This window comes from the organism of the source record quoted next, unplaced genomic scaffold, assembly GCF_019419815.1.
Source record: "Pyrus x bretschneideri cultivar Hongxiangsu unplaced genomic scaffold, Pyrus_bretschneideri_v1 Contig14, whole genome shotgun sequence".
Classification (NCBI taxonomy): Eukaryota; Viridiplantae; Streptophyta; class Magnoliopsida; order Rosales; family Rosaceae; genus Pyrus; species Pyrus x bretschneideri.
Window position 1 is genome coordinate 5,012,335 of NW_025999435.1, and position 15,344 is coordinate 5,027,678.

General features: G+C 33.8%; 1 protein-coding gene across 1 annotated transcript; it reads right to left on the reverse strand.

Annotated features, from left to right (window-relative positions):
• Positions 1-1,927: 1,927 nt before the first annotated feature.
• LOC103926607 (uridylate-specific endoribonuclease B) lies at positions 1,928-4,685 on the reverse strand (the record flags this gene model as incomplete). Its single annotated transcript, XM_009335407.2, has 8 exons — positions 1,928-2,370; positions 2,563-2,634; positions 2,784-3,392; positions 3,758-3,829; positions 3,908-3,982; positions 4,262-4,330; positions 4,435-4,512; positions 4,623-4,685. Coding segments are annotated over 8 exons (1,272 nt in total), but the record flags the coding sequence as incomplete, so codon positions are not given.
• Positions 4,686-15,344: the final 10,659 nt, after the last annotated feature.

Genomic DNA, 15,344 nt, shown 5'->3' on the forward strand with positions numbered 1-15,344 from the left:
GGATATTTTTTTTTAGAACTTTTATGCATGTGACCGATTCAAATTAATTTTTATTTCTAGGTATGACTAGTGAGAAAGTTAGTTGCTTGACAGATAATGCAACCATGCACACCATTTTGCGTGAATGCATCTATTTCACTAACTTCATGCCTAAGAATGCACCTCTAATAACCCTTTCCGAACCATCCAACCTAATCAAAGGATACGGTTACGCACGTATAATGTTGTCTAATGGTACAATCTTGACCATTGATGAGGCACTTTATTCTCCACATTCCGGAAGAACGTTGTTGAGTTTCAAGGACATTAGAGATAATAATGACCACGCTGAAACCTATGTAGAAAATGGAGTTGAATTTCCATGCATCACTTCCTACAAATATGGCCAAAAGTGTATTCTAGAGAAGATAGAACGTATCTCGAGTGGTCAATATACTACGACCATACGCCTATAGAAAGCCACATGTATGCATATTTTTACGGGATGCCTTATTCATATTTATGGCAGTGAATAGTATTATGTTGACGTAAATTATTGATTTACCATTTTATGATTTTGTTTACGTTATTTGCTCATCGTTACTGCACTGGTGTTTGTACTCACTTGGGCCAGGGCCAGGCTTTCACATATGTGTTCACATCGAACCGTATGCTCACTTTGGATCCATTGTAGGTGTCAATCTTGTCCTAAATTGTTCTAGGCATTTAGAACTTGTATGTGATGCGGATAGCACCTGTCTTCACGTGATTGTAGTACTAGAACATATATCATTATTACATTCGGGTCAGTTCATGTCAGAATACCTCTGCATGAACTCGTGTCTCAACATATGTCGATGAGCACTCGATATGATATGTTTATGTATGCGAGATTATGTGATTACCGGAGGTTAGATGTCTATTTAAGAAATATTATGACCTATTGAATTCTTGAAATATTGCAGACTACAGTAATCATTTTCTTACTATACGTAGTATGTATATTTTGGAAACTATGCTTATTTTACGGTGAGGGGTTATTGCGTTTTAAAAAGATTTTTACAAAACTTTATTTTTAGGTCCACTTACCCTTGATTTTCGCCCTCTCAGAATTTAGTGGCAATGTTTGTGTCAACGAAGATTTCTGGCAAACGCTGATATCGGAGACTACTCCCGATGGTATAATTCTTATTCTAATTTTATTGTACTTTACTTTTGCTCTAACATCACTTGTCAAATGGGTTCGTTCCCGCTCACAGATGCACTCTTTCATTTAGGCACCTTTAGGTTTAAATTTACTCACATTTTCCACATCAGTATACTTTATGGCTTCGTCACCCTTTTCCTGTCGGCCATCACATCTTTATTCAGAGTTCAGGTGGACATTCCAGGTCGAGGTGTGTCACAACCCATTAAGATATTGGGTATATCATGAAAACGACACGAACACAGAAAACACGACACGAATGTCAAGTCTACTTAAAACACCCCAACTTTTCAAATCAGTCTCAACCTTTCTAACATTCCAAACTAACCTACCGTAAAATTGGCATCTGTCATGTCTGAAGTTAGTTTCATCATATTCTTAAGGAAATAATGGAAAATAAAAATTAAAACTAAAAAAAATTTAAAAAAAAAAAAAAAAAAGCTGGCCTAATTTTATTTTTTTATACAACGGCATATTTACACGAAGGCATAAAAGAATAAATTGGTATCAAACTCCTTGCCTATAGGATTCGAATCTAAAATTTGGCACTTACAGGTGAAGAGATATAAGTGAACATTTGGTTGGATTCCCATTATCTTGTTCACTACCAAGGATTCTTGGTTACTCACCCTTGGATTTTTTATCCTCTTAACACTTATGTTTAACCCTGTTTGTTATTTCTGTTTGATTTATTCAATCCTATGGCAAAAAATAAAGAGTGCATGTGAGAACCAAAAAGAATGAAAATCATATCCCTAAATTAAAATACATTTCCTGGTCATTGAATAACATAATCAACAGAAAATTATTGTCTTCTGACCTTATGCATTCCCTTATTCCATTCTAGCCATTTGAACAATACAACTCAAAAGAAAATTAATGGACAAAATCAAGAGATAGAAAAGGGCGTGTGGAAACCACTCCTCTGAGTGAGTCTTTTACCCTTGATTTCAACACTCTGCCATGGGAAACACAGACCCAATTCTTTCTCCAAAGCTATAGCATTTGATGTTGACTTGGTATGGACCCAGCTCAATACGGTTGTCCTCCCCACCCATGTAGAAACACAAGGTGTACAATGCAAGTTCAAATTCTGGGCTCACTCCAACTAATGTGCTTGATACCGCTTTCAAAACACCATTCCACTCGAACTGGATCGTAAGCAACTGGGTTTCAGAGTCTGGCTGCCATTTAGTAAACATAAGTTTCCAATGTCAGAGTAGTAAAAAGACTCAGATTCTAGCAAGGCAGTTGTCAAAACAAATAGAAAACGATGAGACGATGCTGAAACAGTACGGAAGTAATTTAAGAAACAAATACTATTGTTTCCACTATCTCGTAGCCTTGCAGGCGGAATATAGGATAGATTTACTTACAGTTTGTCCGCGTCTACGGGGAAAAATATAACCTTGATAGTCTACCCTTCCTTTTGCTTCTTCAAGGTAAAACTGGTAAGATATGGTAAAGGTACTTAGCATTTTCTAAGGGTAAATAAAAGTCATCAACTGGTTTGTCAACTAACATCATATTCATCTTGACATAATAAGATATGACAGGAATAAAAGTTATAGGCAAAGAATAAGTCATAAAAGACAACCTGAAGCCAATTGTGGAAGCCAGAAACCTCTTCTTCACCACGTTGTTTAATTTCTCCGACAAAAACATGCTCAAAAGCCGAGGAGGAAGCAGATGTACCACCACGGCCGTAAAGATCAAACCAGAGAGTGGACAATGTTCTTTTGAATTCCTGATAGCTCTCAGATACAATGCCCTTACGTGAGAGATACTTGTGAAGATATTTAATGGGGGCAGTTCTGCTGATTTCTTCTACGAATGCAGCCTGCTCTTGCTTCTCCTCGGATGTGATAACTTCTTTGCAACCCGCATTTGGGTTGTAGTTATCTAAAAGAGAACAGAAACGAGAAAAGGTAGGCCTCCGAAATATATCTTCACTCAGCCAGGTAAATAAGCTTCCTTCTGCCAAGTCTTCTCGTTGGTGGACCTTCTTCCCTCCACCACAGTCAATTTCATAGTCCTTTCCAGGCACTAGACGGTTTAAATCAAGTTCCCAGAGTTTATTGCAAGCTTGTGACAGATCAGAAAGCTCTTCTCCAGAAGGTTCTATGTTAGCACCTACTTCAGCCTCATCGGAGTATTCTTGCTCAGCGGCAGGCCGCTTATATCCATTCCACTGGCCCATCTGAATCTGTTGATTTTTATATCAAGTGAGAATTACATAGTGTGGCAGTACAAATTCATTTCATGTTACTTAGAACTAGTAAGGCAAGATTAACTAACTTCGTCAGATTGATTTATTACAAGGATATTCTATAAGATTAAACAGAATCTGTGAAATCGAGTATTTGATCAAACTGTTTCAATGTTATGGTTCCAAATTTTCTAAAAAAACAGTAAGTTAAGCTCAGAAGCCAATCTATTGACAAAACAAACTATAACCCAACATCGAAAAGTTAAAGACCAAACTTTTGACAGTGCTGTCCCCAAATATGAAATGCAACTAAGATCTTCAGGTGACCTTTTTAAAGTTTGGTAAACTCAAAGAAAGCAAACCTTGTGTGGTTGTTGCCTTGAAGGCTTCTTCTTGCCGACAGTCTCCCAACGATCCTGATTTTCCTCTTCGTCCTTCACCATGGATAATCAAATATAACGAAAATAGCCCCTCTAAATTATAATTAAACAGATAATTTTAATAAGACAAACCTTCCTGCGTGAGTAGTTTTGGTTATAACCATGTTGTCCACCATCATTATTCGTTTCATATCCTTCATGCGAAGCCTGCATTTGAGATATCATTGAGAATAGGACATATCAAGCCTTAATCACGAAGTCTTACTTTATTGCCACATCAGATGGTTTACAAAATCCGATTCAAAAAGATGGTTTCCCTAGCATTCTCCGATTATGAAACTAAGAATAAAGTCCTCTCATTATGTATCCGTAGAATTTCCGATGCAGAAGTCTATATGTTTTTTTTTTTTCCTTACGCATCAGATGTTTACTTTTCTAGAAAATGTTGTCTTGAGATTTAAAACAATGATGAAAAACAAAATTCACCTTGTGAGGTCTCCTTGAAGGTTCCGAATCCACATTGTATCCCCCTGTGTTCCCCAAATGACTCTGTTCCTGCAACATCACACAAGCAAATCACATCAATTACACACCAAACAAACCGCGATAATGCAACCAAAACCCCAATCCAGTCCAGTCCAGTCCAATCCAATACAAACCTGTCTATTCCATTGATTTTCGTTTAACCCATGTGGGCGATCACGATCACCCTCATCCTGCTCCTCCCCGGACACAACCTGCGAATTTTAGCACGCACCAGCAGCAAACTTCAACTCTCTGACTCTTAATCAAAATTAAGAAATTCAAAAGGGTTTTGTTTTGAAGAATACAAGGGGTGGTAGCTAACCTGCGCCCAAGAGGATCTGGACTGTTCCTCCGGTCCCGTGGACCGGGTTCTTCGTCCCTGTTGTCATCGTGACCGATCGCCACGTCGATCAGACCCTTGATCAGACCCTCCATTGAATACTAGAGAGAGAAAGGTTTTCAGAGAAATACTAGAGAGAGAAAGGTTTTCAGAGAGACAGAGAGAGATCCGAAAAGTTGAAGAAGATGAAGAAGGTAGTTGGGACTGAAGGAGTGGCGGGTAATGGCAAACTTTATAAATAAGGAAATTGTAAAGTTTGATCGATTTGATTGGATTGGATCGCGTTTGACGTTTTTGCCAATTATTTAATGCATTGGATATATATTTCAAATAATAAACAAATTTTTAAATGCCACTCCAATAAAATATTTCTCAAATCATTATTCAAGGAGATTTTAAAATGCATTCAGAATATAGGATGTTACAGTTTATGATGTTATATAAGTGGAAAGAAGTTTTTTTTATTTAACTATCGTTCCATTTTATAATAACATATAACGTATGTGTCCGTATTCTAAACAAATTGAAAAATCTCTACATTATTCATAACAAACTTAGTTACAAAAAATGGAAATGCTCCTTCAATACAATAGACTAGCAGTAATTTAAAAAAAAAAAATATATATATATATAAGTAGACTGTAACATAGCACTATAACAAAATTATAAAAATAAAGGATACAAATTTTTTTTTTTCTTTTTTGCTTTTATGATAAAAGAATATGTGGTCTACGAGAATTACCTAACTCACACGATGAGTCATCAATGATTTGACCAAACACACTATTATGCGAGTTGGATTTAAAATTTTCACTAATAAATAAAAAAATAATTAATAAATTGTAATACCGATGATAAGTTATATACTTAATTGAATTAGACATTTTGACAATTCAGTACTATGATACGATGATATTCCTCTACATTTATAAGTAAAATGTTTTAGATTCAAATATCGTTGATTGAAAAAGAAAATGGCCTTTTGAACCTTTTATATTCTTTAATAAAAGGCAATTCTTTTAAAATTGTTTTATTTTTTGCCGACACATTTCCACCATACGAGTGTTGACACGTGCGTGGTGTAGAAATAAACACATTCTCTTTTTCCAGATCGAAGTCGAAGTGCTTCTGCAATATACTTTTAGCCACTACGATCTACGACAACGTGTTGGGTCCTCTTATAATGAACTCTCTCATATATTCCGAGCCTTCATTTTATTTTTCAATTTTTATTTTATATTTTTTTAACCAATGATAGTATCTACATTAAAAAGGGGTATGGTTAGTCTTATAATGAACTAAATTCATCTTTGACGAAAATCGAATCTAAGATCTCTCACTTACAAGTGAAGAGAAATATCATTCAATCTTAATACCAAGTGGCTTCTTTTTGTTAAAGTCTTCATTTTGGTCATCATCATCTTTTTACTTTTTTTTTTTTTTTAAGGATTTATTTATCATTGTTTAAAGATATTCTTAAAATTATTCATTAATTTGGAAACTGTTTACTATGCATAGAGTAAAGCAAATCAACGAGAAATTTTTTGGGGTTTTCGTAACATTAGCTGAGCTGGTGTTCCCAGTCCATAAGAATTTTAGACCTGTTTGTCTATTTTTTTACATTTGATGAAAATGACTCCTATGTCATTTATTAACTAGGGTTTACTCTTATAAATATATGCTTTTAAATTCCTACCGTCAAATAGACCAAACAAATAATATCTCATCACTATCTTACGTTCTCTCTCGAGTCTCAATGATTTTGAATCCAGATCCTACTTCTTTTGCAGAAAGACACTTTCAAGGAGAAACGGATAAAATTTAGGAAACTTTAACAAAAAGCTTCCGGAACTGTTCACTTTAATTAAAAACCATATTTTTACACTAAAAAGTCAATCCTAGTACTATTCATTTTACCCTTTATTTTGTCCTTACCGTTAAAACTCAAAGTTTTCAAACCATTTCCATTAGTTTTTCTTAAAAATTATGGATTGCTTTTTGGTTCTTCCAAAGACTAAAATTGCAGGATTCAGCAGTTTACAAGTTTTGTTTTTGTTTTTGCTGTGTATCAAACAACAGTTACAAATTTGGTCATTACCAAAAGTGAGATACAAAGTGAATAAGCAAAAGAAGAAAGAAAACATTGAAGCAAATGAGTATGAATCTAATAGGCATAATTTTCATATCCATAGTTTATGTACGAAGTTGTGGTGTTGTATTTTAGCCGACCGGCATTACAAGAAAATATCATTTTGCCAACAAATTTTAAGCTGACAAAGCAAAGTTTTGTCAGCACAAGAGTTCTTTCCTAATGAAAATTTTAATTTATCAGCTCATAGTCATTGAATCTATATCGACTATAAATATGTCAGCACAAAATATTTGTATCGACAAATAAACCGACAGTCACAAAAGCATACAAGTTTGTCGCCTCTGACATATAAAAAGAAGAGTGCAGACTAAATCATTCTCCCGCCTTCCGGTTTTTAGTCTTTTGATTCACCCACTTCTTTTTTGGATAAATTCCCCCTTAGTTCTATAACCACTGTATTTTTTTGGTAAAATAAAAAGAGAAAATGTTGTATTTTCATTCAACCCTAATATTGTGGATAACCCACCCTCCCTTTCTCTTTGACTTCGTAACGCTCTGCTCTCCGTCGATCTCGCTCTATCTGCTCGTCGTCGCTCTGTATTCTCGTCATCGCCGTCGATTTGTTTGCTTGCATCACCGTCTCTCCATCTACTCTCCGTCACCCGTCGCTCTATCTGCTCTGCGTCATCTTCGAAGTGCCCAACCATTCTAGTTCCAAAATCTCCAATGCAGAGTGCTTCTCTGCATGTCGTTCTCTAAAACCTTGGGTATGTTCTCAATCTCTATCTACTTGTCTTTCCCCTTAGTTTTTTGTTTAGTCTCTACTTTATGGTGCTTTTCTTAGTTTTGTTCGACCATTGTAATTTTGAGGGATTTTGGTTAACTGAATTTGGTTGAGAATCTCATTTAGGTTTGTAGTTTCTTCTGGGTTCCCTGGGCTTGAGGATGATTAATCCACTTTCTAAATTTTATTTACTTTTAACTTTGACTTCTGGGAAACTGCAATCAAAATGCAGTTATGGTCATATAGTTAGAATCGAATACGAGTGTTTACACCACATCAATCAATACATCTGTGTAACCAATTGAATATGGAGTCAACTTTAACTAAAAGCTAGTATTATATTCTGTAAGAGTAACAGTTTTGAGAAGATCAGCTTCAACGCATCCCCCTAATTATAACAGTAGAGCAATTTTTTTAGGTATTACTGCAAGAAAAGTTCATCTTCTCCTGATTTACATGTTGTACTACTGGTGTACTGATTTTGGAAGTAATCATGATTTAAATTATTGGTTGTGAATCTTGTGATTCAAGTGAAGTACTCTTGGTTGATGTATTCTTCCTTCTAGGAGAGGAGAACTTTTGCATGTTGTTTTTCTGGCCAGGATCTGAGACCCTTTTGGCATCTGCTGCTTCCTTGTACCTCTATAGTTTCAGGTGTTGTTGGATCATTCAAAGTGTTGTTTGCAAAATCTATGTAAGTTAGTTTTGCAGGATAATTTTCTTTGTGTAACGTAAGTGGTGCAATCATGCAATTCCCTTATGTTTCTAATTCCTTTGTTTTTCTTGGCAGATCTAACCTGCTATGTTTCGCCATGTCTAGCAATTACGAGTTATATAGCTGGTTCACATACTCCGTGCTCCTTTTATTTCTATGTACAGCTGGATTTTGGGTATCAGTTATTGCAAAATAAAGTTTAGATTGCTTGGTTTACAAATTCTTGCAATTGCATGCTATGGTGCTAGTTTTATTTAGTTTTTATACATTAATACTTTCTACTTCTACTTGTGCAGATGGTTTGGTTGAATGAAGGGTTATCCTTTTTCGATGCAAATCTTATTTTTCATATGTTTCAGATTGCTTGGACATTCTTTTCATTTGTACCGGATTTGTATAGTTTCAAGAATTCCACGATTTGTATATATTCACATTCAGCCTCTAAATGTACATTCGAAATTTATCAATCAATAAAGTATTATTTCTTAACAATTTTGTGTATCGTATTTTGATATGCATATATAGTAGCTGAGCATTGAAGCATTTATTTTTATTTTGTTTTTTATAAATTAAATGTCTTTCTTGACAAAACAAATTTTGTCGGGAGAGAGAAGACTGCGTCGACGAAATATTCATGGCAATAAATACATTTTGTTGGCTGAATAATACTATTTTGTTGGCTGAATAATACTATTTGTTGGCTTAATACTATTTGTGGGCAAAACAAATCTCCAAATCCTAAACCTTATACTAGAATCTAAGGCTCCAGATAATATTTTTTCTGTAGAGATCCATTTTGTGAACTCTGGTTCTGCTAGGTACTAGCTGGAATTTCTACGGTACAAAATAATTGAGGTTCACCATACCAGCCTAAGAAGAAGGGTGATGAACAGTCAACTAGTCATTGGATTAGATTAACCTAGAAGTCATTGGATCAATCTTACGGTAGGTGTTTATAAGCATAAAAAATTTGTGAAGCATTTATTAGTAATGATTTAACTAAAGCGCCACATGTTGTGGTTGATAAGAAGAGAGGCCGGGTGTCGAAGTCCAACTCGTGGGGAACACCACCTGTCATGTTGAGGTGTGTGTACCTGAAATATCGAAAAATTTCTCCAAATAAACAATTATGGTGGTAAATAATATTTTCATGATTGTCAACTTATTTAATTCATAAAGAAGGTCTTCAAATCGAGTTAAAATTTGCAAGAGATGATATGTTGAGAGAAGTGATGTCATATCGTTATGTGATAAAAAATAGCTCCTTACATTAAGGATGGAATTAAAATGACATTGAATGGTGCAGTTAAAAAACAATTGCATACTCCTCCCAACCCCCTAAAAAAAGGTCAAAACATAAGGGCCATTTGATATCCTACTAACAAATTTTATTATTTTAAAAAATATTTCGTAAAATCATGTCTGAAGAACATTTTTTTATTATAAGAATCAACAACTTGTTTGGTATGAAATTTAAAATTATTTTTCAATCTTAACAATTAAAGAAATAAGAAAAGGAGAGAGAATATCAAAAGAAGGGGAGAGAGAATCCAGACTAAGACAGAGATAGCTGAGGAAAAGTATAGGAAGACAGAGATGAGAGAGTAAGAGGAGAGAGAAAAATCATAACAGATTGGAAGAGAGAGGAGAGTTCAGAAAATTATCAGATGAGAGGGATGAGTGAAAATAAAAGGAGACAGCAAGAAAATCATAACATATGGGGAGAGAACAGAGAGAGAAGGGAGGAGAGAGAAAAATTAGGAATAAATAAGATAGAAAGAGAATATGAGAGACAAATGAATTTAAAAACTGACTTTTTGAATTTTTCGTAAGTAAGTTAATTTTTTAAGTTGGTTTTGAGTCTACTTTTTAAAGTAGTCTTACCAAACAAAAATTATTGACTTGAGACTTAAAAAGTGTTTTTGAGTTAAAAAAATTGGATTATAATTGCATATCCAAACATGCCCTAAGTAATTTGGGCTCACGAATCACAAATACAAATTTAAAAAAATGCAGGAAATGAATGAAAAATAGAAAAATATCTCATATTTAGCCAACAATGGAAAATGACTACTACACATAAAATTTTAGCTCTACTACTGTCTTACGTAAGGAGCCAAGTAATGTCCTATTTTGGTTTAAGTGTCAAAATAGTTCATGTGTTTTACACACTTGGCCAATTTTGTACGTGTGTTTTCAATTTGACCTATTTGGTTTTGTATTTAGCTTTGTTAGCCAATGTAATCCAATCAATCTAACTTAACTTGAAAATTGTTTTTGAACTATTTTATAAAAATTAAAATATTAACTATAGATATTTTTTAATACAATCGATATTTTACCGTAAACTACTTTGATTGAAAAAGTGGAGTTGGCAATACGATAGGATGAAGCAAAAAATCCTATCCATATGGCAATCAGGGCCGGCTGAAGTACACACCCACCTAGGCCCCCAATTTTTTTTTTCTTAAAACACACATACACACACACACACACACACATATATATATATATATATATATATATATATATATATCTAATAGTTATAAAAAATAAAATCATAGGCAATAATAATTTTTCACAATTTTTTTTTTTTACATTTGTTTCTTTTCTCTCACCCACATGTAACTATAGTTTTACACCTAAAAGGAAATTACTATCCTATTCACTCTAGTATTTTCCTTAGCCGTCATATGTAGTCCCTGTAATCCAACCGTTCATTCATTTATTGAACGTAATAAGTAACTTTGTAACAATAAATAATAAAAAAAGATTAGAATTTGACGTCCTGGGTAGTGAGACTAGCGACTCTTCTTTCGGTCAAATCGGTCTGACTTAGTGACAACTGGTAGGCAATATCCTTCCTCTCTTATAGGTCAGGTCACTGCTTTTCTTGTCCAGCTTCCATTTCCTCTTCTTTTTACTTTAATTTAATTTGTAAGCTTGTTTATAAATGGAATTAGGATTTTTGAATCTGTGCCCCCTCTAGGGAACTAGGATTTGAAAGATTTTAAGGATTTAGAGATTCAATCTTTTAGGTGTTTATGATTACTATAAGGATTTAGGATTTGAAAGATTTTAGGGCTTTTTCTAACTCAATCTTTTAGGCGTTTATGGATTCAATTTTAGGGTTTTATTTTGAAATATTGTTAAGTTGGAAACATAAAAAATAAAAACTAATGATTATCAATGTCATCATCCATTCACAGATTGAGTGTGTTAGCGATGCAAGGCGCAGCAGCTAGAAACGAAATAAAATGAAAAATAGAATTGATAGGTAGGGTCCACTATCTCTTGGTGCGAGGAAAGACATGAAACCCCTATAAACTTTGGTTTTAGTACCAGCCTACAACATAGGCACTAGAAAGAACAAAGCAGCAGACTCTTAAACAAGAGCAGGGTAGAAATATGAGATAGAAATCTCTCTGAATATTTCATTCACCATCTAAAATGTTCAACTCCTTCATCTTACAACAAGAAATGGTTTTTATAACCATTTTGTAACTTACATTTAGAAATGGTTTTTCCAAATAGTTTCTAGTGATGAATAGGCTTGGAAGAGTAATCCAAGCTCAGAATCAAACTCACCAACTATTTTTTTCCAAGGTTTTCTCATGATGTCACGAGCAACAAAATCTTCCCAAACATAATCATGATACAAATGCGAAACTTTTACCTCTTGATGAAACTAGACATGGAAGTCTTCCTCCATTGTAATCAAAATGTTACTATGGTACTCATCATAAATTGGTGGATAGTACCAATCAACAAACTTCTCATAGACTTCTAAATCTTCATCATAGACAAAATTATAATCAACTTTGTCGGTACATTCCATATGTTCAACTTGTGTTTCAAATCCAGTGTCAAGAAGTTTTTCAACCTCAAAACATAAACCACAACAAATGTCACAAGAACCTTCTGGACAACTATCGAACTTTGGAGGAAGATCAAGATTTATGAAGTTGTCATCTGAAAATTCCGAAGCAACCATTTCTTTGACTTCCGTTTGTAAAACATACCTAGTCTCAACTATTGGTAGCAGTGACATGCTTTAGTAAAATGAGAATATTGTTTTGCACAAATAACAGATTGGAAAACCGCTTGAAGATTTAAAAACTAGACTGGAAAGGCTTTCTAATGATATATGGCTTGATGGTCAAGTAATTTTTAATGAACTTGAAACCTTGCCCACAACACAGATGATATGCTGGCTTTGCGCAGCACCAACGCTATGTGGTGTTTTGCCAATATCAGTTCACACAAAACTCCGTTTGATGCACATTTTATTGCATTAGAATTTAGACTCCCTAAGCCTTCCGATGATGTATAACTGTCAAAATAAAAGGAAAGGAAACTAGGCCAGAATTGACGACCAATAGAGATGATGTGCCAGTCTGAAGAATGTCTCAAGCTCTAATAACCAACTGATGCAGGGCGCAGCGGATAAAAACGAAATAAAATGAAAAATAGGACTGATAGATAGGCTCCACTATCTCATAATGCGAGAAAAGGCCTGAAAAGCTTATAAACTTTGGTTCTAGTACCAGCCTACAACGTAGACACTAGAAAGAACAAAGCAGCAGACTCTTAAACAAGAGAAAGGTAGAAGGATGAGATAGAAATCTCTCTGAATATTTCATTCACCATCTAAAACATTCAACTCCTTCATCTTACAGCAAGAAATGGTTTTTATAACCATTTTGTAACTTACATTCAGAAATTAAAAAGACAATAAACATAAAAACACCTAAAATTGAAAATTACATAAACAAACGCTATTACCAGCCATAAAAACGCCCTAGCTATTATAATTAGCCAAAAAAAGGCCTTGTAATTAACCTTATCAGCCATTTGTATTAAAACCCTCTTTATTTCAGCACATGAATTCATCTTTCAATAATTTATGTGCTTCATTCCACATGCATCTGCTCTTTTCTTGTTCTGCATCAGTTAGCTACTTTTTCAATTGAAAATGAATTAGTTGAAAATTAGATTTATAAACTTATTTAGTACATTTGTGTCTAAAAAGAAAGACATATAATATTTAAGTAATGTTTACATATCTTTCTTCTTTTGATATTAATTTTTAATGATATTTGATGTAGAGGTAGATTTTTTCAAGTATTTAGCGAATATTTTTTTTTTTTTGTACATACCAATGTACAAAGGTGGAATTTAGAAAACTCTACTGCCCGCTTTAAAAGCTCGCCTAGAACCCCAAATTCTCAAGGATAGAATGCCCCACGAGCCCAAATCTGTAGACTTGGCATAGAGATGCACGCATATGCATATTAGGAATTGAACTTTTACATTAGGAATGAATATATTAAGTTATTGATTAGGTGCATTCAACATATTAACGTACAAATTAAACGTGCATCGAACTTTACATAAGATTATTGATTAGGCGTATTCAACATATCAACGTAGATAAGCAAATATATAAGGTTATTAGGTGTACTCAACATATCAACATAGAGATGCGCGCATATGCATATTAGGAATTGAACTTTTATATTAGGAATGAATATATTAAATTATTTATTAGGTGCATTCAACATAATTAAACGTGAATCGCACATATAAATTTCGTAGATCTAGTAGTATTATAACAATTAATGTCCTTCTATAAATTAGTAGATTCAGATTAAATTTTAAATCTACCCCTCATTGGTCAATATTAAATACAGAGTCTTTTGGATCACTATATATACCTTGGTCATTACTGTATATATATTTCATGCATTAGAAATGTATTGTTTGGTTTTGGTAAAGTTGGAGGTAAATTCTAGTCGGTCATTGATTTACCAAAAAACTAGATAGAGAGTTGGCATCTCGACTCAGATTTCTGGTAAATCAGTGATTCGATTAGAACTTAATTCCATAAAACTTCATTTTCATGACGAAGTTGCTTAGCGAATTCGAGTTCAAGAAGCTAGGACATGAGTTCCAACCTTACACATGGTGAGATTAGTCGCCTACTATAAATTATATTCTTCTAGTAAATTGCAAATTTTACAACAATTCTAGCTGAGAGCTTGTATATTTTCAACATAACTTGTTACTTAGCTTGTATATTTTCAACATAACTTGTTACTTCTATTGATGAAATTTAATATTTTTCGAGTAAATATATGAAAACTCCATCCCCTATGATTAGATAATTGAAGCTTAGAAGTACAATTTAGTTGTATTCATCTTCACTTCTTAGTAAGAAGTTTTATGTTCGGATTTTACAGATGACGAGTTTGAAACCAATTTATCCCCCCCCTCTCCCAAAATTTCTTTAGACGTCAGACATTCTAAAACAATTATTATTTTTTGTTTATTTTGCTATAATTTCCGCGAATAATAACTACACATTTATAACTTTCTTTTACATTTGATTGCTTTCTGCTACTGTGGTAAAATGTCATTTATTAAGAATTGAACTTTTACGTTAGGAATGAATATGTTGAACTTCCTAACGAATATGTTAGGTTATTAATTAGATGTATTCTATATATTAACTGTGCATCGCTAGGTTATTAATTAGATGTAGAGATTAAATGTGCATCGCTGTTTCTTAAAAACTCTTTTTTAAGGTCAAATCGGATAAGGTATTTGGAAGATAGTCATTATGCTAAAAAAACTCAGATTTAAACCCCTATGGTGTACTCCGTTAGCAAATTTAGTCCAAAAGTGATTTTTCTGTTAACTATCTGTTAATACATGGGTAAAATTGTACAGCAAGAATTGAAAGGCTTGAAAGACCGGCCTCTTGCAGGACATGCTCAATGTTCCAGTCCTCTATATCATTGGAGCTTTTTCATGGCATACTTTAATGTGTGGTCTGCTTGGAATTCCTCTATCAAATGGAGTCATCCCATAGTCTCCAATGCATACAAAGAGTTTAGCTACTCTTAAACACCAGGTAATCACACAAAACCTTTTCTTTATCTAACTGTATGGAAATATGCCTATCGACAAATGCAGACACCTTAGGTTTAGCAGGAGTCATCTCGAGTATGACATGAACATAAATTTTGATTTTCAAGTTTTTTGATATATTAAACCTGAACATTCATAGATGAGATCGCTCCCTGCAAAAGCTTGTGACGGAACAAATGA